The 27,046-nt window shown below is 41.3% G+C and overlaps 2 protein-coding genes across 13 annotated transcripts in view; one reads left to right on the plus strand and one right to left on the minus strand.

Annotated features, from left to right (window-relative positions):
• Positions 1–348: 348 nt before the first annotated feature.
• On the minus strand, positions 349–8,815 carry LOC111268556 (uncharacterized). Of its 3 annotated transcripts, XM_022847616.2 has the most exons (6): positions 8,410–8,815; positions 4,216–4,340; positions 3,698–3,876; positions 3,278–3,447; positions 1,534–1,633; positions 349–977 (listed from the first exon to the last, which is right to left on the minus strand). In XM_022847616.2, the coding sequence occupies exons 2-6, from the start codon at positions 4,289–4,291 to the stop codon at positions 855–857; spliced, it is 648 nt and encodes a 215-aa protein (XP_022703351.1). In that variant the 5' UTR covers positions 4,292–4,340; positions 8,410–8,815; the 3' UTR covers positions 349–854. The 3 variants fall into 3 exon arrangements, with proteins under 3 accessions (XP_022703351.1, XP_022703349.1, XP_022703350.1); XM_022847614.2 differs by lacking the exon at positions 4,216–4,340 and having other exon boundaries at positions 8,410–8,807; XM_022847615.2 differs by lacking the exon at positions 4,216–4,340 and having other exon boundaries at positions 3,719–3,876; positions 8,410–8,801.
• A 4,151-nt stretch (positions 8,816–12,966) lies between these two features.
• Positions 12,967–27,046, plus strand: part of LOC111268553 (semaphorin-1A) — a 142,077-nt gene continuing 127,997 nt past the window's right edge. For 5 of the 10 annotated variants that reach the window (XR_015314274.1, XR_015314273.1, XR_015314271.1 and 2 more), the window contains exons 1-2: positions 13,216–13,339; positions 15,136–15,206. The gene's annotated coding sequence lies outside the window, so the exon portion shown is untranslated. Of the gene's footprint in view, positions 13,340–15,135; positions 15,207–15,524; positions 15,887–17,944; positions 21,878–27,046 lie in introns of those variants that run through there. The other 5 variants (XR_002685287.2, XR_002685286.2, XR_002685285.2 and 2 more) reach the window with 5 other exon arrangements.

The following is a 27,046-nucleotide window of genomic DNA, read 5'->3' on the forward strand; positions in this document are numbered from 1 at the left end:
CATGTTACCGGATAGGTAGCACTAATCGATTTTCTACTAATCGAATATATAAGCGTTTGTTTTTCTCACTTCTGTTGAAATAGATCGCTTACAAATTGTATACGATTTACATGCTAAAAGAGGATATATTATTCTAAATAGAACAGTTTTTTTGTTTTGCAGTAAAAAAAAAAAGGATTTTTCCTTTTCAATAAATATTTGCTAATTCTTAGACTAAATAACCTATGCGATGAATTCACCCTTAGATGTTATATAGTAATTTTGCCTTTGCCGTTCGAAAAGTCCTGATCGAAGAGCTCTGAGCTAAATGACGTTACGTACATTCTCTAACGCAAGCACACATGATGATACATTTTGTAGGAATTATATTTATTTCTGGTCCGTCTCACAATTCGGTTATTTTCGTCTATTATTCTTTCTACGTGGTGGTATAATCATAAACATGTACAAACAAAGCGACTGGTGACACCATTGCGTTATCTAAGTTTATATTCATAAATAAAAAGAGCTACTATGCACAAACAGTTTACAAGGTGCTGGTCAAAAATAATTTCCTTAAGGTGTGCTGTAGATCGCAAAGCACTCATTTTGCTCGGAGCATTGTAAAAGGTATTGCATCTTCTTCAAAGAGCTGTTTTGGCAAATACATCTAAATTGAGAAATCGTTGGCTGACCTGACACGTACCAGTTAGTCTACTTACTCGATTCCTCGATGGGGATGCTCCTTCCTGTTACTACTGACAGTCTAGGTTTTTTTACCATTTTGTTGTTAGTCTCGTTACATTGTCTGATAAACTCTTTACAATTTTCTTCGCTTTCGAAATTTCACATCTTTATTTGATGAACTCTGATGTTTACAATGATCGGTCACTGTCTCTCCGAAGCCTCTTCACTTCCGTGATCCAGTTGCGAGACACGTAGAACAGCTGCGTTTCCGTTGGCTCTTCGCATGGGCGCAGGTGTAAACTTGAAGATACCTAGATAACGCAAGTGAAAGTTGACTAAGTCCATAGCAAGCAAATGAGAAACTGCCAACAAACAGCAGATAGTGAAGAGTAAGTTCACCAAAGTTCAATTAATGAGCTCTACAGTTACTCTCAAATTAAAATTGATTTCCGATTTTTAAGTATGCTTCTAACTAACGGAGCTCGTATGAGTTCATAATAGTATAAATGTTAACGCACAGATAATTATAGCTCGCTAATATAGAGACTACCAGAGATGTTATTATTTTCATTCTTCCTTTTACCCCTAAAACCCCCAGAGCCTAAAGATAAGGGCTTGCGGATTATACGATAACTTCAAGTTTGTTGTTTGGTACTTTTTAGACAACTCTTGATCATTGACATTGTTGAGCTTGGATATACTGAAATTTTATAGGGACAACCGCAAAACTGATATCGACGGTTAACAAGAACACGGTATCTAAGGATAATTTCTGTAATGTAACCTCGTCGTTGACTAATTAATTGAATTTAGTAATAGGACGTTGACGCTCATTATTATAATTACTATATGATAAAATATGATTACCGTGTCGACAGTAATACACCTATCAGGATACATGGGGTTGACGATCGTAAACAGGGCCTCACCGAGGGCGTTTTTCTTTTGTTTTGATGCATCCATAAACCTGTGACGAAAACGAAACACATGAGGTGAAGCCATCTCCATGTAACCCCAGTAAAGGGTGACTTTTCCAGCTAACAGCTGCATCACGAGCAAAATGTCCCCGTACACAAAGAAATAAATCAATTTACAATTTAACTAAATGAGAGCGTATAGCTGTTATTTAGTTAGAAAAAGAAAAGTATTAAATATCGTTTTAAAACAAGGATTAATAATAGATGCCTCGTCGTGGTTTGTGATGATGGGAAATCCTGGTAAGTTCAATAGTGGACTATTTTCAAGTTCAACCGAACTTTGCATTTGGAACTCCTTAATTTCTATGTGTATCTACTCAACATCTATAAATCAAACTACCTGTCACGGCTACCGACTCTGAGCAAATGATCGGCACGGATAACAGCTCAGGTTCGCAGAATAAACATTATTTGCGCGCATGCTAAATCAGACTAAAGTCGACCAACCCTGTGAAAGTCCCTCCCTCTGATCACTACTCTTTGAAGTTTAGATTCAATTAACGGCGTCGGCGTCGTTCAAATGAAACAGCAACCGGAGATTCCACCTTCTCACTGTATAACTAACAGATGTAAAAACTCTGCCCGCCTAATTAACCCAACGTCACATCTATTTTGCCCACGGCTGCAAAAAAAAGTAGTGTTGGTAAGCATATATTATACCTTAATATGGTGCTAACCATTGGCAGCTGGAAAAGCATCAAATTTGACGAGATATTTCGAATCTCGAAATTCTGTACGCTGCGACTTTCTTGAGCTTTCAATCCTTCAACGTTTGTTGGACTGACAATCTACCAGAGCTCTTCGTAACGTATGCGTTAGCGTAAAACGATCATCCAAGATCAATGATCATTTCCAAATCTAATATATAGAGGATTTAACATACAGCCGTTTCCTTTGTGCCTCTTTTAACTATATTAACGGAGTTTTCTATAGCTCACTAGTTGCTAGTGCACGTAACATAGGATCGATGATTCTGTATGTCAGTACAATGCGATGAAGTACACGGCATTTATACGATCATTTATATTTTCTCTTCTGTAGGTGGAAAGCACGGAACCTAATATACGGCTGGAGAAGTACTAAACGTCTGCTGAAGATGATATTGTGTGGATTCAGAGGATACGCGGAAGGAACGGCATTTATCAGTGCTTAAACGCCGCCATTATTATCACTACTTCTGGAGTACAAAAGTGGAAAAAAACAACTCAATTTCCTATGTCATAAACGTTATGTATGCGTCGCATCATAACTGTAAAAAATCTTTTGTGAACTAGCATGGTAGACAAGCCGAATGTCTCACTTTTACCGAAAAAGTCTTGTACTTTCGTTGTGGGCAGCAGTTGCGGTGAGGCCATTGATCAGGAGGTAAGTATAAGATCGAAAGGTTTCTATTCCCTTTCCATACTGTTTGCCCGAAATTAAAGATGGCAAAATAACACGAAAATGTGCCACAGGTATTTCAAGAGAGAAACTAGCAAAGCCTTAAAAACACGCTATCGTCAATGGCAATAGAATAGTACAAAGCAACTGCCATATACCGATAGTTCTATCGTTAGAATAAAGACATTAGGCCAAGAGCATAAACATACCCTTGTACTGCGCTCATTAGCATAGGATAATGCAATCACGCTTACCAAAATTGCGTATGTTTTCCTTTACAAGAGGCTGTCGTTATGAGGCAATCTGGTTCACCATATTGACAGTCCATGCAAGAATGAAACAACGGCCGATGGGATACCAACATGGGACCATTAAAGGACCATTTCAGCCATCCCCATGATGGACAGTCGACGTTGTGACGTACCTGGAATATTTCGTGTCGAAAACACAGCCTATTATGTAGTGAATTAAATGAAACGCCAGTTAGGGATAAAAGTTCTGCCATTAGAAGATAAGTTATCTTTAGTGGCATAATCTAAAATAATGGACAAGACACAAAGTGAATTTCAAAAGAGTATGTATATTGAGTTCGATGCGTACGCTTTTACATACACGAATAAAAACTGTTGTCAGCTAATGTAACTAGCTTTTTAATCTTATTTTAGCCGGCTCACTTTTGGCGTTTCGTCTCGAACCTGAGTTTGAAATCCCATGCAGCAACCGGCGTCGAGACAACCGTCCTTGTACGCCGTTCGAATAAACGTTCCGACTTCTTCTTTGACAACTTCAGAAACAAGTTCATTGAAGACACTCGCAGCGTTAGAGGCCAATATGATCGCTTCGCGATACTGCCCTGGAAGTAATACTTTATATATGAATACGGGTAATTGCAACTTGATCATTGCTCTATTAAAGAGTCCCGTCTGGAAGAACATGTCAAAGGTAATTATATCACGATGCCGGTATGAGGCTAGCTAATTTGTGTTACTCCAAAATGGACGCTGCGGTTTGAAATCGGCTTTTTATACTTAGAGTGATTTCTTTTTTATTAGAACCGAGTCGTGAACGTTACTTGAAAATGACGACAAGAGATTGTTCATTTGTTTGCATTTATATTGATATGATAACGATAATCTGGAAAAGCAAATGTCAAAGTTAAAAGCGAAACAAAAGAAAATATGGCTGCATTGACCATGATCGATCGTGAAGTGTGAGACATCTCTGAGAGTCCTTCGGACGGCTGACCCCTTATCCGCTACGAAGAACATCAACAGTGATGGGCGGCAAGATTGTGTCGGTCTCGGGCTGAGAGAAATGCTAAGGAAAAACAATGAATTATTCGTGCGGAGCTGAAAACAATCATCGACAGTGACTTATATAAAACAGAGAAGTATTACGGAGTTAACGAAACCGATGGATTAGTTGTGGCATTTTTACAGGCTGGTTACCATCAAATTTGAAAATTAGCAAAGTGGCCAGCTTTTCGGAGGTATTAATCATGTCGTGCTTGGGATCGGAAGTTCATGTGTTCTCCGCTCTCTTCTTCAGCCAGCACTGCAAAAGTGGTAAGCTATATTACTGCGGAAAAAAACAAGCCAGGAAAATTAGAAGTTTTCGGCTCTCCCGTTCTTCACTCCTAGTCGTCAAGAGTAAATGGTACAGCTATAAAGATGAAGAAAGATTACCTACATCATTGCCAGAAGGATGAGGCCTCTTGAGGCATAAGAAGAGAAAGTTACATGCCAGACGATGTCCACCTAAGCCGTCGATGGTAACAATACGAAAGGGCTTGAACAGCAAAGCTAGTCAGTTCAACCGGACTCAATCGAACGCTCCAGCGGCCAGGTCAGCTTCAAAAGGCAAGTCATCAAGCACTAATCCGAACGGTTGGACTACGGCCAACCGCTCGTCCCACCAATCCTAACCCTCGTGTACTTCGTAAAGCAGATTTTGGCAGCATTGACAACACGAAAACTGACTCCTGTACGCGACATCATCGCAGCCGTTCGCTGGGTAGATCATAGAGCTTACAACAAGGCTAGGCCATAAAAGAACCCTAAGAATTATATAGTGGAACTGTGAAGAGCCCTAGCGCTCCTCTTTTCGTGAAGCACTGGACAGTATAAACATCGTTATGCCAACGGAGACTAGGGTGACTAGCCCCTTTAGCTTGCCGCCTTTCTATTCTGTGCGCAACTCTGCAATGGAAAGCAACGGACCAGGCTGCCTGAGTAGTTGTCAAATTTCCATTCCCTGCAGTTGTAAGATGGCTGATGTCGTACCTAGTGCACAGTAACGTCATTGCTTTACGTGGCCTCGACTAAATCTCGTAGCAGCCAATGCTCGGCCGGCTGATTTGGCATCAGCGCACATATTGGGGGAGAAACTCGTCAGTGCGCTGGAGGCGCTTTCTTCCCATTCTGTCCCTCCTCTGGTCGTTGCCAGAGATTTCAATGCCCACCTTGACCAGCCAAACTTGAGCCGCACTATGGCTGTTCTAGACACGCTCGCAGACTTTGCTGATGCTGAGAAATCAGTCCCACAACTTTCATAGGACACGTTCGATCATCAATGTATTTGCAACGAACGTAACCAGGGATGGGGTAAATTTTCAGGATGAAATTCAGTCCCTGTCAGAAGGCCCAAACGTTTGTGCCCACGTAATAATGAAGATAGATCCTACTGTCCAAGCTGCATCTGCACGGACTGTCAAACACCAAACTCTATCGTGAGCGCAGATGTAAACAAGTTCTTAGAATGCACCAGTACCTGATGCAATGAATGTCGAAACTTACGCGTGGCATCCGGCCATCAGTACAGCCCATCTCTTCCCCGGAGCATGGGTTGTCGCCTAACTATATTTGCAGCCTTGTCCAAAAGGCCCAGATGGTCTTCAGTTTTATGTCCGAGGCACAGCCTGAGTTCTAGCTTTTAGCCTTCGTTTTTAAAGTGATCTATCGAAAAACGTATGCATCATATGATATAACAATACCTTCAACGGATGGACGCCTATTTGATTGCCGATGCAGGACGTCAATCATACAAGTAGCTGATGCATCATGACAGTTCAGCGACTTGCCCGGTTAGCATCTGGATCCTCAAAAGTCACTTCTCATAGATGTTTGGGTCAACAGATACGGTACCACGCGCGCTGCCCTTTTCGGCCGCGATTTCTTTTTGTTCTACATTTGCTACAAAGAGAGGAAATCTCAATATAATGCCATATCCTTCAACGAGACTTCATAGTGCGGGAACTAATGCAAGGTTTTACGCGCCAACGCAATAAGAAGGCCGCCGGTTCAGATCGTCTGCAGTGAGTGTCTTGAATGCGCTTTCGTTTTGGCACCGTGCTTAATTCACAAACTCTTTGCACATTGGTACATTTCGAGTTCAGTGGAAAGACACTACCCTGTTACTGATTCTTAAAGAAAAGAACAACCGAATCGCGCCGTCATCATGGAGGAAATTAGTGAAAAGAAGTGTTTGTTATACGCTGTTCTATAGCTTCCTGACTAAGAAACTGAACATCTGTCTAGAAAGCATAGACGCCATTCGGACGGAGCAATGTGAATTCAGGCAAAAACACTCCACAGAAACGATGTGTAGAACCTTGAAGCCGATGCCAAGAAAGTACTGGCCACGTTACACAGTGCGTTATACGGGGTTTTGGTCGACTTTAAACCAGTCTCTGGATAAGATTATGTTCACGCTAGTCGGGGTGGGCGTTACTATGAACGTGCTGGATTCTACTGGAGAACAGAATAACCGTCAACGACGAAGTGGCCGAACCCCCGCTCTTCACACAGACGACAAGCTTTACTCAGAAAGACAACTTAAGCCCATCCTTATTCTCCATCTTGGTGAAGGACCTCCCTGGTCCAACAGGCGGGCCGAGTAAATTAGTCGAAGTCATCCTGTGTGCAAAAGACTTAGTGATATATGGGTCGAACAGGTTCCAAGTGTTGGTTGCAAACTTGGAGCTGACCGTAATTTGATCAAGATGGAGGTGATGAAGCTTAGAAGGGAAAAGAACAGCGGCCACTTATGCCTTGTACATCGCCAGGTTGCTATGTAAACCGGATTCCGTACTTATGGTTGCTCTTCTCTGCGAACGGAAGAAATTTCGCTATGCAGGTCACCGAAGAACGCACGAAACCGGTGCTGGCCGCAAGTGCGATCAGTTCGCAGACCCGTCGTCACCACTCTTCAGCTTGTTGGATTTCATAGCTCCGATTGCAATTCACGGAGTAGGTGTTATTTGGAAAGATCTTACGGTAGAGAACCTCAGATAATTGCATCGCGTGAAAGCGTCCTTTCTCAAAATGAAACTACGAATAGTGATCCTGAAGTTCCTCGCCTATTTCCAAACCAACTCAGCACTGCTGTCTGAAAACCATCGTTTTGAGCTTCCGGCAACGTAACCCTTCAAGTCGAATCTTAGAAGGTGTGACCAAAAATTTGCGGCAACTGATTGATTGAAACAACGAATGGAAAGGGCCGAACGAGCTAAACAGACATGTTATTTGCTTTGCCGTGCATGAGTGCCACCATAGACAGCGCAGGAAACCAGGTGTCCACAAGCGTTCCGATACATTTAAGTGCTTCAGATGCGGAGAAAATTGTAATAGATATAATGCCGCTCATTGCCTTCAGCACCGTCTCTAGGACATCTGGCAAATCTCTCAGATTAATTTTATAAACTCAACAAAACTCGTGTGACCCATATGACCCAGACCGTTTTAAATGATTCTATATACCTTAGGTGATACTGGGACATTGTGTCGTTGAGCTGGGTGACATGTAATATTGGTATTTATGGGTTTCCTTACAAGGTTTTTGACAACTCCACCAAAGGTGAATAAGTAAAAACATACAAACAGTGTTGATAACAATATCTCGAATTGCCAGCTAGCTGCAGTATACCTGAAAGATCGCAACTTAACACAATAAGTAAATACGACACAACATGGATCTTCTTATTAAGTACGATTGGAACAGCATTACGCAGGTCCGCATAAGCCTTTTTTATATTTGCTATACTTCACAAACGATGACTTTACAAACAGCTATATTGCCAATTCGATACGCAATATTTCAAGTGTTACGCTCGACTTCATTAGCGGATTCGTACTATTACGTTAATTACAAATACGTCGGCTAGAACTATAGCTCTTAAAGAATATCTAAAGAATATTACATAACGTTTTCAACTCACGCCTTTTACTTAATATCTTTATAGATGTAGCCTGGCCATACATCTAATTGCTTAACGGTATTATCGAATCGCTGAGTACTTTTAAGCAGCTTTCAGCCACCCACACATGTTTCTAATGCAATTTCACTTTACGGAAGCTCGTTCGCTCATAATAATGGTTTCCGAACTCACCATAACACACGGGAGATGCCACCGCCAGCGTGACCACAACGACAACGAGAGCTGTTCGCTTGAAGTATGCCGTTCCTGCAGCCGCCCTGCTGACCATTTTGACAGGATCAAGCACAAAATCAATGAATCGAAAAGACACTTTCTTCTGTGTTCGCCTTCGTTCGAAGACTGCCCAAGGCCTAAGCTTCATTCGATGTTAGTTTTTGCTTTGTCTCCATGAGTTAACGTCCTGTGGCTTTGTCCGTTTGTCCGTTACCCGCAAACTCTATTAGCAGTAGGAGTAATAGCCTGTTACGCGTATCGGTTTGAGCTGACGTTCATGTTATGGTTGTCTGTCTGTTCGCCATTTGGCACAGACTATCCATGGAAAACTCGATAGATGTACATATACATATGCATGTATATATGTGCATTGCTGCATGGATTCGTAGCCTCAGGCATGACTTGTATGTAGGTTGCAGTATTCGCGCGTTATCTATCTGTCACGTCACGTGGCGTGCACCTGGCGGCGGCCGTTCTCTGCCGACCTCTTACCTGTATAGGCGTCTTGTCCTTGCTGTTGTTGTTCGACTAAAGAACAGTAACTTAAAGAACAATTGCTGCCACTGACTACTCATAACCAGCCGCATGTCTCTCGACATATGCTCTTTCACGTAGACACGTCTATAGTCCATTATCCATAGCATATATTATTATTTATGGAAACCGATTGTTTTGCTGGTTCGGCTGAGACATCTAGGCCATTTTGCTTAGTTCATGATGCTATTAAAACGAAACGTTCCGTTACCTCTTATCTGGATTTAGGCTAAGGCGTATCGTGTGAGGAAGCTGGTAGACAAGGCTCACATATAAGAAAAAAAAAAACGCATATCCCAGTTCCATTGCTTGTAGTTGGATGTGCGGTAGATTCTTTAAGTAACTAATTATTTAGTTGGCCGCGTTTATGTAGGGACTCCAAATACAACAAATTACTCTGTGTTGACATTTATAATGGCCGATCTTTGACAGGAATTCTCTGTTGGCATAGAATATTGACATGTAAATAAATTCTAGAAAAATCGTACAAATCGATCAAAATCTATAGACTAAATAGTTTCTATACAGCCGTTTTCTTAATGGACCTCCGATACGATTATCATAGTATAATCAGACTTTTCGTTTTTATTGATTCTGTCGCTCAGAGCGTCCGTCCTGCTAATCGAATCCCGCTAACATTTTGAAGTGTGATGAGAACAGTTTTGCTCACGGTACCGAAGTATGATTCGATACGCGCACAGCATAAACCGACTCTTCAGGGCGTAAAAGGTCTCGTACTAAAATAGTAGCGAATTTACCTCCGTAGGTTGACAGTCGATGAGCTAGCTAAAAAAACATCACAATAAAATCTTCAGTGCTTTATGGTCGATTCGCGGTACCGCCGACCATTAATATCGCTGCCACAATTATGTCTATACAATGGGTTCTATTACAACCCGGCGATATAGTGCTCCGGCAGCGCAGATGTAGCGGCTATCTAGATCCGAGAAGTTGGTTTGGGCTACAATAACAGGGACGGTTATCTGTTGTTGGATCAACTGTAGTTCGATGGACAGCGTTTGCCTGACGCTGACGCGACGAGGCTTTGTCTTCGCCTATACGAAGTATTGTCGCTTCTGCCACTTCTGCCGTTGATAAATATTTACAACAATGATCACATGTCCGTCTTTTACTGCTTGGATCTGTTGCGTTTCGAATTTTTTTGAACTATTATTATTTTCCCTGTCGAATAACCAGACATTGTTAGAAAGACGAGAGCATTGGGCGCACTCTATATATAGTTAAGGCGCCCCAATAAGTGATCCAGTATATATATATATATATATATATATATATATGGCGGTGGTGAGTAAAATATGCCATGCTGAACAATGTGTGATGTTTAATTCAAACAAATCTATGATTTATAACTGTTTCAATAAACGAATGAAGCACAGAATAGAAAATGGACGCATGTGAAATTCTGATGAATGCAGGAAAGTAAGAAAGAGATTTAACTGCCAATGAAGCTGATTTTCTTAGAGAAATTTCAGCTGTGTAATTCCATACATACCTATAATAATGTCTCCCAGTTCAGAACATTTATTAGACGTTTGTAAACGGATTGACGTAATCCATGTACGTCTGAGACAAATTTCAGTGAAAGCTAAGCAGTATTCTGTATGTGACGTGGCGTACGTATTGACTTTCAGCCAACGTTACATTTACCGTTTAACTATGACGCAACGGCTTGATAGGTCCAAGATTACCGCAGCTGCTTAGGATACATTTTTATCGATGACACACACATCCCTACCAATCGAGAACGGTGTTGTTTACCATGTACCTACAAATGCTTAATGAGTGAGTAAGACAAATCCAGTAGCTAACTAATACCTTTAGTTGTGGAATGGGATCTATGTTATTTTCAGGAAATGGCCTGGGCAGTGTAAGAAACTGCCAAAAGTTTGGCGCAAGCGGCAGTCACTTTTGGGCCGTCCGTTAACCCGCTAAGATTTCCACACTACAGTCGAATGAACCCAACTGGCAACATAATCATTATGATTAACTATTAGTGAAATGGTCATTTTTTCTGGTGCATGCCACCGATTGCTTGGTTATCTCTTCAAAGTCTTCTCAACTTGAAATAAACAAACCCGAAAATTAATTCAGGAACGCGACAAGTTTATTTGAATCAATGCGCACTATACAACTTCATACTACTCTAAACGATCATTCACAGTTGAGAAATCGTACGCTTTCTGTAGGTTTGAATCAGACGGCTAGAAATTGCGTACCATATAGTTGGCACTTTTCATGAGTATCGCAGAACTAACTATAAGATGACCTTGGTTGAAGCTCAATGAAGAGCATCGAGATGTGCCATAGGCACACGAAATGGGTTGTTTTTCACAGAAAATTAATCGATTTAATTATTATCACTATCAGGCATCCTTCATCCATCATTTTCTGCTGCGCCGCGATCATAACACTCGTGAAATCTTCGCTCGCCAAGAAGTGTCGAAGAAGCTTCACGCAATCAATCATCTTTGTTTAGAGCCGCCAACATTAATCATAGAAAAACGTAATTACTGGCGTGCGAGCAAAAGATAAACATCACGTTTTGTACGTATGACGTAATGTAGTAGTAGTAGTAATAATAATAATAAAAACACATTTGTTTGCTATCTATGGGCTGTTATTTACACCTACCAAATGTTTACTTTACATTGACTTTGTGTTATTGGTGTGTCTTAATTATATCTGAAAGATATAATAGGTTCAGCAGCAGTCCACTAATCAGTAAAACTTTACGTAAATCAAAAGAAAGTACACTGCTCTTCTTTAAGCGTATCTAAAACTATTAGTCAATCAATACCTTTTGGAACTATTATACAAAAAAAAAGCTTACTTTGGCTTAGAGTTCCGCATTTGGTGGAAATGCTGTCAATGCCAGGGACAATGACTGAAAATTTTGCTGATAGCAGCTGTCTATCAATGAAATTGTACCGTACGAACACAGGATGCAAGGAGCTTTCAGGAGTCAGACATTTTTTTTCCCTACCATCTATAAAATTATACGGCTCTTCGATTGGTCAGCAGTATATATTATGAGACAAAATCGAGCAGATTCAGGATTAAAAACGAAACCACTTTTGGGCCAGTTAGCCTTTGACTCTTCTTGTGTTCCTTTTTTTTTATTCTATAACAAAGGTTTGCCTTTAGGAAAAATCTAAACCTTCACGTACTTCCATGCTACATATACAGTATTAGCTTAATAAATAGATAGCTTGTTTATGAGTTCCATCTATGATACGAAGTAGTTTATGCTTTTCTTTGTTTTCTCATTCACAATTAACCACATCGCCTTTATAAATCCTCTATGACGCTATCAATTTCGATCCTGTGTACTTCTCTCCTTTGGCTGAGCAACATCTAATTACCAGTCACTGATAGACTTCCACTGGACATCGTTTTGATTCTCATTGCATTTGTTACTTACCACCGTTTCGCTACCAGCATTATCTCTGTGTCGTACCCCGACCGACCTGACTCTCTATCTCTAAACATAGTGCCTGCTGCCAGTACAAGACCCTTTCCACACGACAACTGCTTTTTGCTACATATACGTATCTACCTATCTACTCAAAGAACGCATGCTTACATTACACCTCCGACACGCTTTTATCATCCAACTGCTTCTCTTAATCGAACTCGAATTTCCCGCGCTCCTAGATCTATGTCCGACCGTCCTCATCCACTCTATTGACGGCTGCTCCAGTCTTCGCACCATTGCTCTCCCTCTCCACTGAGCTGGTGTTGGTACTATAGAGAAGTAGCGGTGCGCCCGATGCAGCTACAGCCGCCTCCACTGCGCTGCCTACACAGGCACTCCTCTACAATCTATTCAATGGCGGTGCGCCGCCGCCGTAGTGTGCTGTGCTCCTTCATGCTGCGGCCCCTTCCCTTCATACTCTTTTGAAACCCTCTCCACGCGCGGGGCAGACGACAGGAGCAGCTCAGTTTTTCGTTCGCGCAGCAAACCACAGTGGAACAGGCGGAAAGGCAGTCAGTCAGCCAGCCAGCCAGCCAGCCAGCCAGCAAGTAGCACAGAAAGCTGGTGTAAGACTGCCGTTGATCCTGTAGTAGTAGCAGTGCTGATGGTGGATACCCGTCATATTGTCATTTTGCGTAGCTGATCCCAGCCTCGGATTCGGATCATTTACTGATATGTATATATAGTAGATATACCCGACGTTGATCGATAATCAGTGATTTTTTAAGTGCTTAGTCGGCTGGTTAATCAGTGTCTCCGGAAAGAAATCTGCCCTCAGAGCAACGGGGAACGTTCGCAGACGTGTAGTAGAGTGGTGTTCGGCTCGTTAACACTGCGCGGACATGCTCAGTTGCTAAGGTGGGGAGATATTGTACAGTCAACGTGCTACTTTACTATGTAGGAGTATAACAATATGTTTAATACGAATGAAGCCAAACTCTTTTATGTGTCCAGCTAGTACGTAAAGCTGTCCGTACGGCTTAATTTCGCAGAACTGCTATTGGATATTATACGCACGAATGTTGTTAGCTAGGCAGGAGTGTTTGACGGAGGTTAAGGTGACGGTGGTTCCAAAGCAGAATGTGTGAGGCCGCTAAGAATGGTGAAGATTATACTGACTTGAATCTTGTAACTACATCTCTAGACGATATCGTATCTGTTAGCCTTCCAGGGTCATTGTTCCTTGCTAGCTTCTCCGTCAAATACAATCCTAGATTAAAAACAACACAGAAGTCGACTCTCTAACCAGCGGCTATCACACTGACCCGACACTGACAAACTGCCTCGTCGTCAGTCTTTTGTTTTTTGCTGCCAGCAACAACTAACGTATCAGTTGCTTGTTTGGCCCGCAGAAATACGCAGTCTTGTCATCGACATCGGTACTTCAATAGGCCGCTGTAGAGATGAAGTCATCGAGCAATGCATAACTTTTCGATTTCAACACGTGTTTAACTGCTACAACCACAAGTGCAGAGACCATAGTTACTTGCGACCTGCAATAACAACAGCCAGAGCGTCATCATCTGATCTCCTTTGACCTCTATCGGGGGTCTGAGAGCCCAGATAAGAATCTTTCATTATAAATAATACACGCTCGCCTGATAGTCTCTATTGCCCCCTCGTTCTTAACCACGTTAGTTAAATCACAAAACTATTTGCGCAAGTACATACAAGATAAGGTATAATCGTCCTATATTGAACATTACGTTAACGAGACCTAACCCGCGCAACCTATATTCGACTGGCTGAACCGTGTTCGGAAGATGGATGGCTTGTGAAGCGTAGGGCCTATCTCGGTGTTGGTTCCGACATAGGTAATACGCCTTGACAACAGTGAGGAAGTATCTCCATGAGATTGGCGAAGAAAACAAAGGCACTCCTGTCACAGAGAACGATAGGACGACAGAAGCAGATATGGTTGGCCGTCTATAATAATGAGTACCCACATACGTGTATATATATATATATATATATATATATATATATACATGTATATGTACATCTAGTGTGTAAATTGAGCGTGTAGTTCGTGCGCCGAGAACGTGACATTGTGTGCTCATACAACAGAGGATTACAAAATGCATAAGTGACAAGAGTACAATATAATAAGAACACGTAACACCCCTATCACGAGAATAAGTTCGGGCCATTATAAATTGAATAAATAAGTAGAAGCTATACGTTGACTAACGCAGCATGCATAGTCAAATGATAAATAAAGGCTTTCTATTATGGTCAAGCGTTGCTAGGATTGGCCAATGCCTTGAACAGCAGCTACGATAACAACAACATTTAGGATACCCCGGGGCCGTCTTATTGAACCCCTCGTTTTAGAATCTGGCGCAAATTCTGGCATTCATCTAGCTCGTTGCAGAAACAAGTGGACAAGTCTAGAGAGAAACTTGCCCCCCGTACAGCAAACACCAACATTTCGTACAGAATTTATTCCCGCCCGACTCCAATTCACATTGATTCATTATTGGTGGAAAAACCGGATAATTAGTCCCTTCTTCTTCTGGTGCCTTTTCGGATACTATTATCTTCGTCCATAATTAAGTCTATTTACTTTAATTTTAGCTGACAACTGCCAGCTGACTAGCGTCGTTGATACTTAAGTCTGTTCGTGTTTTTTCGGTGTACATAAATGTATTTAGTGTCGCGGGCATAACCAAGTCTTCGTTCACATGTGATACGTTCAAGAACGGGTCTTCTGTTCTGCTCAAAGGTAAGCTTTAAGGCGTTGAAATAATTCTATTACCTAGACTATATTGTGGGGAAAACTTTTGAAATGTTAGAATATTGCATTGTTTTTATACATCTATGTTTTATATGGGAAACAATGTTCGTTGTTTTTTTCTGGGTTGCTGAATAGGTGTCAGAACTAAATGACTGCTACCAGAACCCGCTTACACACACGTACACACATTTAAATACAATGTTATAGTTCAAAAAATCCGCTTTGCCTTAAATAAGTCGTAAAAAAATACAGGTGCAACGACGTTTCAATTAAGACATAGATGCAGAGATATTCTGTATTTTACAGTTCTAGCTACTTATCGCAAGAAGTCTACGAGTGCGAATCAGAGGCATTATTCTAAATAATCGAGTAATAATAATGAAAGATTGCTACCAGTTACGTGGCGCGTTTCGTGATTGCGTCTGGTTGTGCATGCTCACGAGAAGTCTTTCTTTAAACGTGGGAGGCAGCACGGTGTTGACTCTAGGCAGGCCTTCGCTGAGTCCTTATTGGCTATGCTAATACCTGATTTGTGCGAGCAAATAGGACACCGCTCAGGCAGGCAGTATATCTGACGGGAGACATTCGTCACCATGAACTGGCCACTGACCCAAGATGCTACAGCAAAAGATGGACACCACTACTGCGGCAATAGCTTTTAATATGTGGTACGATTTAGAACTGCACGTTTTTGACTCTTATTAAACTATTGTCGTTGCTATTCTATTGAGCCATTAATAATGGTACAACAATTTTACCATGTCACAACGATGTCGTTAGCTTACATGTAAAAATAGCGGTGCAATATACTGTTACCACATGTATGGACGTCGATATTCGGTGTTCGTATTGATTCGTAGCTATATTTAAGTGACAAGTAAATTCCGATCATAGTTGCCATATGATATGGAAATCTATACTACTACTATATTTAATCTTGATCTGTCTATTAATAATCTGGTGAAGAAAGTGCCCTACAGGGCGTCCTTGCCTTCGTTATTGAAGATGAAGATTGCTTTATGATTTCACTATCAGAAAGTAATGGTATTACTCCCCTCGTCTGCAAATATAACATAAATATCTTAGATCCCCGAAAAAAGGATAACGAAGGATCGCTGTAAAATTTTCCGAAGGACTATTATTGTTACTTTGTCTGGTGGATTTTTACGGCAGTCGTGTTCTCCGAATCTGCATCGACTATGAGGCATGCCCATCCACTGAGATAATAGACAATTGATTACAGATATTTATATAGGTAGTTTACGAGTTATTGCCGCCAGAGGTTAATGTTGGTCAGCCTGTTTGGAGATCTTCGTGATTGTCCAATGTATATTGACAACTTGGACCTAGAATGACTTACTTGCAAGAAACTTCTGAACTAGTGAACTTATGGGGAAATTTTGTAGAAGTATTTCTAATCTATTGTTGGAATTGCACAAAATTAAAACGTATCAATTAGAGTCATGGCCACTTAGAATTTTATAACTTTCTTTTTTAATTAGGGTTAGTGATCGTGTATTTCTTCTAATTCTATGTATTATTCATGCTTCGTTTGTACCTACCTACCTACCTACCTACCTACTTACCTACTTATGTATACATTCGTAAAAAACAAAGCGAACACGTGAATTTACACGTACAGCAAAAGACTTATGGGCTCATACCGCAGCAGCTCTGGCCCAGCCTACACCTGGTATCATGCCCAGCCTATCGAAATCTCTTTACGGTATCACGTATACTACGTCCTTCTATAACCCAACGAATGCAGACAAAATAGATGTCATCACATTTGGTACCTAAGTATGTAGGCGAACTGTTGGATCGTCTGTTTCAAATGATGTTCCTACACGCACGATATACCATTTCACACGTCGAACCATTTACTTTACTATATCATGGGCCGTTAGTAAGTACATTTTATTTCACTGAGAGAAGTTTATTGAAGTGGATGATGTACAACTGTTGTGTGACCTTCACAAGAGATTGGTGTCGGATATTGATAACACATGATTTTAGACCTCGAAGGGGTAGCGATTTCACACCTAAACACCAGAGCGATAGAGCAATTATCGCCTTCTAATGAAGCGTTTGCCTAATCTCCTGCGAGAAGATTGTTAGTTGATTCAATACAGACAAGCTGGGAAGTCTATATAATATTCGCGTACGTTCAATGGTTATAAGCAGAACGGAATCAGAGCAATGGCAATAGGATAAGCAGACTCCTGCTAAATAAGATCAGGGACTGGCGCAAGTCTTCACCATGCATTGCTTTTGTGATTGATTTAGTTTCGACTTATTGATCTGCTATCCCGCATACTCACAACGTTAGTTACTATTCATATGTGCTTTGAGAGAACTGAAAACGACGACTAAATACACATTTCTTTTTCTTCTTATTTATCTTAATGCTGTATTCCTACTAGTGTAATTAATGTTTCGTACCGAACTATTATTTCGACATGGTGAGCAATTTTCTAAGCAATGCCACGACCCAACCAGTAAGAATCACTTCAACGTACATATCACCTTCGACGAGACCTGCTTTCCAAAACGTAATGGTGATTTAGGTGCATCTATCAATTTTCTTTTACTCCCATCTCAGGAAAAGGAAACATATAGCTACTTGTATCATCCAATGTCAATTCAAACCTACTACAGCTGTTTTGATATAATTTATCCGAAGAATACATGTTTGTGATGCTACTGATTAACATTTCGTCTAACAGGTGTCGCCTACCGCAGCCGACGTAAACTCCCGGCTAGGACTAAGCCAGGAAACGACGCAAACAACAATCGATAGCCGTGCTATTCAATATGCTCGTGCTATCTCATGCACGAACGAACGCATGTTTATGATCCATCGAACTAGAAGTATGTTTATAGTAATTGGGCGCCATCAACTTCGCTGTCCGTAAGTGAGCGCAAAAGATTTGTTGTGCCTCAAGTAAGTTCTCAATCAGAGCACAACGTCAGCTTTGTTCATCATTTATATCACCGTCCACTTAGTAACACATAATACCGATACATAAGTGGATGGAAGTACTCAGTATTGTTCAGGCTCACCCTTGCCGACCTTGAACGTCTTTAGGTAATTACGGTGTCAATGCATTTATTATGCATACACATAACACGCTGTTAATAATATTCGGGAATTTTAGTCGTGCCGTGCGCGGTTTCTCACTGCCACTGCCTTTGTGGCTATTATTGTTATGGTCACTGTTGCTGCTATGACAATTGTTTGAAACTAGTTTGTGGGGTTCATATGCGACATTAAATTGCTGACAAGCGGCCTTTGGCCCGACTCTCCTGGCACTTTCCTGCACCATTTTGTCTTGTTCAGAACACCCATTCCGAACGAACTCGCCAGTAAGTGGTCAAAGTGGCGTAAATTCGTCGTCTCCCCTTTGACTGCGTTACAGAAAGCTGATATGTTATTAATTATTATTGTATCAATAGAACAGCCTAAGGCTGTGCCTACGTGCGAATAAATATAAAGTTCCACCAGTTATACTTACTGATTTTGTTAAGCGAACTGTTCGATTGTTTCTTTAATATATGATGCTTATCATCATGAAGCCTAGACGGCTACCCAGTGTCATCACTAAATTTGTTTAACTTTGAGATTTTCCTACTTCTAGAGTAGTTCTACTATTATTTATGCTCGGCCGTTATCTTCCAGACTTCACGCTGCAATAATTTGCTACCCTGATAGTTTGTCTGCGCTAAACGTAAGCTCAATAGAGAAAAAAAAAAAAAAAAAGAAAGAGAGAGAAAAACAATAGGACAAACCCAAAACAAAAACGTTCGAATCTATCTAGCTGGTCCCCTCTGCTTGCGTTTGCCAATTTGATAGCTTCAGTGGAAAATATTTTGAAGCGCAGAGCCTCACACTACACTGGCCAAAAGCTTCTGAATGACTTCACTGATCGTCCGCCATTTTGCCATCTGTGCTAGCCAGCAATGAATTCAAAAACCTTCATTACTGCGTCCATAAGCCAGCGTAGACTCGGCTATAGCTACTGCTGACTCTATGTAGTTTATAAATAATTCTTTTTCAGATCCGTTCATATTGAAGAGATTGTACGTACGAGGGTGGACGAACACGGCGTTCCCTGCAAATTCGACCAGCATTCATAATCTGTGTCTTTGTTTTTGTCGTTAACTCAGCTAATTCTAAGCAACGCAAACCAAACAGAAGTAAGCAGCAAACGTTGCTCATACCACTAACGTTGATTGCGCAAATATTTGAAAATTACAGAAAATTGTATAATAAATTTTAGCCACCGTTGCCCTCAGCAATAATGGATTCGTATAAAGAACGTTACTTTGGCCAGATAATCGCATATAAACGTCCTAATCAAAGCTATCTCTAGTACGTTTATATTTTTAGTTATGCTTATTGCGTAAGTGACCTAATTTAATCTTCTTTGAAACGTCTCAATATAATTGCCGGGTAGGCACGCAGTGACATTGTAGACGTAGGGGTACGTACGGCGAGGCTTTGAGAGGAGATAGAACTAAGGCGGAAGGAGGAGGAATAGTCGTTTACTTCGATACCATGTGGATATATATATACACACGGACACGGGAAATAAAGACTGACCTTTATCGCTACATGCAGGATGTTTTGGCTAGAGAGTTGGACAATACTCTGTATATAGTCATCCGATGGAAACCACAGTCTTGTTTCGACTGTTTAGTTCCGCTATAGATGATTATTATAATAGCCTAGTTTAGAAGTTTTCAGAGGTTTCGTAACATACGGTTATTGTTATTGCTATTGCAAATCTGCAAAAGCAACAGATGGCCATCGCAACCTTCGAGTTTGCCATGAATCTGTTAACTAACCCTGCGGCCTCCATAACCAATTTCGAATCGGGCTGCTACCACTACCATAACCTGTACCCCCGATCGAAGTGCCCCGCTGGCCGTGTTTTAATCGCATCCATATACAATCTAGCCAGAGCATAAATACGATGAACCATCAGTGTAGTATAGTTTAAGTGACTGAACTGGTAGATATTTAGCGGGATATGGTTGATTTTTGGCCGCTCATGTTGCTTTTCTTGTACAGCACGAACCGGTCTTGTCATATGTAACTACAGCTGACGTTGCATAAAGCAGGGGGTCTTTTTTGATGAGCTAGGATTTGTTACGGGCTTTTACCCGCTTCATTGTGCTTGTACCGGATATACAGTCAACCTCGTGGTCTAGCCGGGTTGACCAGTTGTGATTACCGCTATATGGCCGATAAGTGCACTAAATAAACTGTGCGACACGGCAGGCCAAGACGACAGTATTGGCAATGCTAATGAGGATAATAATATATATATAATTAGTGCATTGTACATGTCTGGGGGAAAAGCAATTCATGAAGAACATTCGTGAAAACGGTTCATCGGCGTCGACTTCGACTTCACGATGCAATGACGCTTGCAAACTCTGTACAGACATTTTTAACCGAGATTTCTGCGAAGAAGGTGATCTCGCATCCATCTCTCGAAGCACGTTTTTCTATGTCTTAACGTGCTTCGTGTAACAGTGCACGCATACAAACGCACTAAAACTCGAATAATAATAATGAATTGTTATTAATAAATCGTTTGCTATATGCGGTTGCCAAAACTCCCAGAAGAACGATTATTTCGATAACTGACGACTCGATACCTGATTTGAACATACACGCAGCTGTTGCTACAAGTTTTATTTAAAATCGTTGGCCAACAGGACGCAAAGCAACTCAAGCACGAGCTATCAATTCTTTTCGTTCTGACGTTGCAGGTGGTAAGAAAAGTCTCATGCCAAGATTTGTTTTTCACACAATTGTGTGTGTTTAGCAAAAACGGAACTGGTCAAATTTGGCATCGTTTACCAATCCCTCGTTGTCCTTTATACTGTTCATTTGTAATTAGACCGATACGAAATATCTACCAAAGAAATGGTCCACAGTGGCTTTTTGAAGAGGTTACATCAACGAGCGATCAACCCGATTTCAATAGAAGGGGCGTTCAAGATCGAAATAGGAGATATAACGCGTCTGTAATCCGCTAGCTAGACAGCGGTATGGCAGCTTAGCTTTACAAAGCGTTAGCTCTTTAATGGGTGAAAAGCCTAGTTCAAAGACGAATTGCGAGTTCGAACGCATGACTACTGCCAAACGGAACACAATGCGTTTAGGATCATTCCATCTATTCAAATGAGCTTTGTGTTGGGGGTCGCACTTGAGAATCAGTGAAGTATTTATTACCTGTTATTGGATGTCTTCTTTCCGAGTTACCGGTATAACTATATATAACATATCACAAATGGTGCGTCCTTTAGTAGGCATTTGATGCCGTTCACAATACGAATCTATATATGGTGCTTGGATTGTTGATAACTTCTATATAAATCTAAACTTAAATCGCTGAAGAGATGTATTTAGCTTACAAATGAGACATCTGACTAAACTAGAATTTCGGACCACAATATTATTATTTTGAGTCAAAAAGATGTGTCACCGTTTTGATATGCGTTTTGTTTGATGCACTGTTTGCACGTGGCACTGACTTTTGTCAGCTCCTCTTTTAGGTCACACTCAAATGTATTTGGAACTGTATGCGAGTCTACAGAATCGTTTAATTACGTCCGTGTAGGATTGTTGGAAAAAAAAAGAAAAAGTTGTCGCCATTCGTTCTCTATGTATACATATATCTCTGATTGCTCTTATATAGAAACTGAAGGATTATAATTTTAGTTACTTTTTTCTAACATATAATTAATACTTAGATTGCAAAAGTCTACGTAGAACATGTAATGGTTCCGCCAGCCATAGCTGCCTAAAGCTATTACTGTTCTTGTCGATATATTGCTGATGGCGGTCGCCTATGAATTTGAGAAAACTTTGAGAAATCTTCCAGTGACGTCAGTTTTCCGGCCTAGGCCTTATGTTTAAGGTGCAAAGGAAAAGTAATCATTCAAGTATGGAGAACGGGCAAAGTGCTCTATGGGATTTCTTCGTCCGAGCAATCTGTTTGGAAAATTCTCAATTAGATATGCTGCTATATCACGATGACAACGTGCAGATGTCCTATTTTGTTGAAAACAAAATTTGCTATTTTTGAGGACCACTCGCTATTCCCGCAGTTCCATGTTTTTCTCTATGTTAGTGTTGTTATCGTTAACGGACTTATGGTCTGTTGCCCGTGAATGCAAGTAACTAGAAGAAGGCGGATTACGTACGCATAAAAGCCGGTTAGTAAAACGCTTTTTATAGTGAGTGAATTCCACTAGTGTTTATTGTCTATGCCCTGTTGACAGGCGGCTGGGGCTGTTGTTGGACGTTGTATGAAAAGAATTTAATATTAGTGAAGTGGCAAACCACCACTGTCGCGTAAGTGGTGGCGTGTTTTTGAAAACGAAAAAGAGAGGTCAGATTATTTTCCTTCCTGCACTAGTTGGTTCTCAGAGCGGATACCCTGATCATTACAACAGGCCCACGCTTCGATGGTGATGCTCAGAGTCGACGATAGCGCCATCGCTAACTGCAGTAACTGTGACGTCAACGGCGAAAAAAATCCAAACTGTCAACCAACGTTTAAAGTCCACAAAGGGCATTGATCGGATTGCGAAGATTTTATTAATTGACGCCGTGACCGGATTTCGCCAGTGGGTCTAAAAGTAACCGGCTGTTGATTCTCGTTCTAGACAAATGACGCCGTTGGTCAGATTGTGTTTATGGTACAAATCATAATTGTTGGTGTAGTTAACGGGCTCTTATTGAGCAACTATGCACACAGGCTCGGCCCGTGGGGTAAATCAATAAAAAAAAAAAGGAAAGCAAAGCCCTCAAGGACTTTATGTCTGGAACTCTATTCTATAGATGATGATTAGCTTGTTGAGGCTAAAGTCATTTTGGAATAAATGTTTGTTGTATTGCATTGTATTATCAAGCCGTATGTACATATATACACCCCTTAGAGATAGTCGTCGGTAATGGTAAACGTGATAAGACGTATGGTTATTGTCGTTACACGTCGATACTTTTTGGCGATGTTGTATCTGATTGTTGTGGTCGTTACTACTATTGTTGCTACCTTGTATTGTATCACATTCAAGAATATTAGTAAGTAGAGGACCAAATAAGTGGCCTGATTTATTATAGTTAGTTGCCAATGAGGATCTCCCTCTTTCTGTTTATACATCATATTTTGTTTGTTCTGCGGGCTTAAGTTCTCGACATAGGCTTTGGTGAATAGTGTCTTATGTAATTTGCTTCGATTGGATTTGAAAGTAGCGAAAGCGTCGCTTAATTGAGCTCACAACTATAAAGCGGGTGCACCCTGTTGTACAAATGTAATAAGTAGTAGCAACCGCGAACTGATAAAATAAAAAAAACTTAAGTTTAATTGTCTGCAATCATTCAGTTGTTTCATTAGTTCCAAACAATGGGAAAAACTTATTGATTATTTCGATAGGTGACTGTTACATATGGCATTCTGAATGAGTGTTACACATGGACGAGAACCGTTAGCACCATTTCAGATCGTCATAAATCAGTGGCATCAGCCAGCTCAAAACCGATTCAGACTCAGGCAGTATTTTTCGCTACGTAGTTTGGCCTGTATGTGTATAGGCGTACTCTATTTCCAGATGATCATTTCTTAGGAAAATGCACACACAGTTATCACCCTCCTTTAAGCCAATTTCCTGTAGCCAACTAGCTCAACCCCATAAGAACCGCGTACGTTTTTTCTTAATAGTCTTTGCTTTCATATAGAGCACGTATGTAGATGCGCCCTTTCACCTGAAGCTCCACACTGGCAAAGGTCAACTTGCTAAGCAAACAAGGCGATAACTACTTCAAAAAACACGACCAGTACAGACGTCATAGACCTTGCTGGCACAGAATGGATCAAAGGTAACAAATACAAAACATATTTGTTTGAGCTCCGCCTTGCCAGATCTCACTGAATAAGTATGTATGCTTTCTTTGAATTTGTGGTAAGAACAGTATTCCGTATGCATGGAGTTTCGCCAGAGCTAGCGAGAACCATGTACCTGAATCGTAAATTTGATCGTATTGGTTCTTTCTTATTATTTTTCTTCGGCTCTGGATGACGCTGTCTTCGAACATTGTGGTCTCGATCCGCTCGGTTGAACATTCAATATTACCATTCACCTATTTTCGTATTTAATTTAAACGCTATTGGTTATATAATCAATCAGTTAGTCTATATGATGTCTAGTTATCGAATAGCTGCTTGTTTAATTCTAAAAATGAGACAATTCAAAGAGGTTTCAATCGACGGAATGGCAGGAAGCGAATGAGATCGAACTGGCGGTTACATCCTAAAAGACAGTGGCTTCCATCTCTGCAACTAGATAAAATAATGGAAAGCCTTCTGCAAAAAGTTCCGCCTAAATATGTCTTCATGTATCTAGCTCGCACGTGTGAGCAAAAGGCACAAGGTGAAGTCCTTGAAGGTACCTTGAGTGAAGGCACAAGGGTGCGTACATGGGGAATAGCGTCCCTAAACATATTTCGAAAGGTTTGAAGCACTCTGGCTACTTTTGAAAAGGCGCAATTAAAACGATATGAATAAATACCTAAGCTTTGGTTTCTAAAGTCAGAGAATGATTAAATACACTTAATTCAATATAGCTCGTTTCTTGTGTGCCGGTGAGATAGAAATATTAAACAATTAAAAAAGGGTTTTTTTTAAATAAGCTGCCGGCCTGTATTTCAGCTCATTTTTGTAGGTGAGCCAGCTGATTTTTGTGATAACGTTACATGGAATATAGGTCAAATTAGATTGGAGGTTCAGGCTATATAAATATACGGTTTGTTCATCTCACGAGTCAACCCGAACCGAAGAAGATGTATCCTAAACTGACGCTGTAGTACACACAGAAAGTCAACTGCATTAACTCCCCTGTATGAACCCGCCGCTGTTATCTGCATTATGTTAGGATTGTCTGTGGTAAAAACAATATATCAGTAAATTTACTGGTACACAAAATCTTTCCATGGTTTAGCACTTTCTTGGATTTAGGAAATGGTCAGTACCTGCAAACGAAAAAATCAATCATTTAGATGAACATATAAAGACATACCGATATAGACAAGCAGTGGGAAATTCAAAAGAGTGCGTTAACTTTTCCCCTTTTTCTCGCCGCTTTTCCATTTGCTCAGACCGCAGTACACACAGTGCACAGAACCGCGCAGCTGTGCCAGAATACGCGACAGGCACATTCACACTATCAGTGGCCAATGCGCTACTCCATTTTAGCTATGGCGTCTACTACTGCGACGAGTCCTCCTGCCCTGTCTTCTTCGAGCAGCAAACGCCGCATAGCCTTACGTTCCGCGACGTTGCGGCCATGACGGCCGACGGGCACTCGTACCGCTCATACATATGAATCAAATATAATGAAAGAAGAGTCAGGCGGAGTCAGGAAAAAATTTAATACTCGAATAGACCTACGCACATTTGCTAACTTATGCCGCTGCTTCTACCGGTAGAAGTAAAGCAGTACATGTGAGCCCGTACCTCTCAATGTCATTCCTTATGTGGCAAGAATGCTTGCTGTTTGCGGCAATGGAAAATACTTTAACAGCCTTGCTTGCTTTCTCTGCCCGCGATACTGTTTCTCTGATATGGCGAGGTGGATAGAGCGCGGACGGGTTCCGCTGTGTTTGCAGCAGAAAGCAACCCCCTTTCAAACCAATGGCTTTTGCTACGCCTGGTCGTGTGTGAATCGACAGCTCGGCGACCGCGCTTGCCGCTAGTTTAGTCGGTAAAAGCAGGCTTTGCACACGCATGACCTGCGAATCTAAAAAGCAGCCATTATACGTGGCCTGCTTTAGGGCCAGCAGGAATATATGATATTCAGAGAAGAAGCAGTGGATATATGGACTTGATTCGAGAGCAGATGAAGCTAGGGTATAAACAGGGCTGGACTCATCCTGACCGTCGGACGTCCTGCTAACGTCGACAGGCGTGCTGGCTGAGATCCGCTCGGCCGTCATATGTCGAGCAGCGTACAACGTCTGTGTTCCATGCACAGCGGCGATGGCGATGACGTCAATGGATGGTCATCGTGCATGTTCATAAAACGTATCAGAGGGTCACTGAAAATAAAATCAACTAACGGAACCAAGTTTACACTAGGTGAGGGGAGAGTCGGTAGAGAGGACTGCTGGCGAAGGAAAGGCGACTGCAAACGGTTTTATTGCTAAAGTCGGGCAGTGCCGGCAAGCAGCGAGTCGATTGGCGACGACAACCGGCAAAAGGACGGCACTTCAATGCCATGTTCCTCAACTGGGATGCGACAGTGGGGTAAGCCGATTTACCGAATGAATGCATAGAATCATACGACCGATTTTGAACAACTGCATCCTGTATGACTGACTGCAACACTTTTTGGCCGTGGGCTGTGTGGCACCGGCGTGTGAGTCGTATGAGTTTCTCCTCGAACTTTGATATCCTAAATTTCGGGCCGGCAATGGAGTGGTTTACTTTGAGAAAAACTGATTTCATTGTGAGGATGGCAATGGCAGTAAACAATGACAGAGCTCGTTGTCGTGCTTATGTTTCGCCTTAGAAAAAATCATTTGTTTAGAAGTAGGGGGAATGAGCGAAAATAGCTTTGGTTTGAAAGGCAAAACTGTTCACGCCTAGACCCATATGGTTTGTGCATTTATAGTCGCGGACAGCCACGTTCCCGTTGCTTAGCGATACTTAACTAAGTGGGTTGTTTTAGTCGCCCATCTTTTAAAATAGACACAGTTCAACCAACAAGATGCAGCCAGATATTGTATTGTTAATGAATCTTTAGCAATATAT

This window comes from Varroa jacobsoni, unplaced genomic scaffold (genome assembly GCF_002532875.2).
Source record: "Varroa jacobsoni isolate VJ856 unplaced genomic scaffold, vjacob_1.0 scaffold_1299, whole genome shotgun sequence".
In the NCBI taxonomy this organism is placed as follows: domain Eukaryota; kingdom Metazoa; phylum Arthropoda; class Arachnida; order Mesostigmata; family Varroidae; genus Varroa; species Varroa jacobsoni.

Coding starts and splice junctions, on each gene's coding strand:
- LOC111268556 (XM_022847614.2), bottom strand. CDS start 8,599: ATGAAGCTTAGGCCTTGGGCAGTCTTCGAACGAAGGCGAACACAGAAG. Junction 3,448..3,697: donor TTCGAGACGAAACGCCAAAA/GTGAGCCGGCTA, acceptor GAAATATTCCAG/GTACGTCACAACGTCGACTG. Junction 1,634..3,277: donor GGAAAACATACGCAATTTTG/GTAAGCGTGATT, acceptor TTTTCGTCACAG/GTTTATGGATGCATCAAAAC.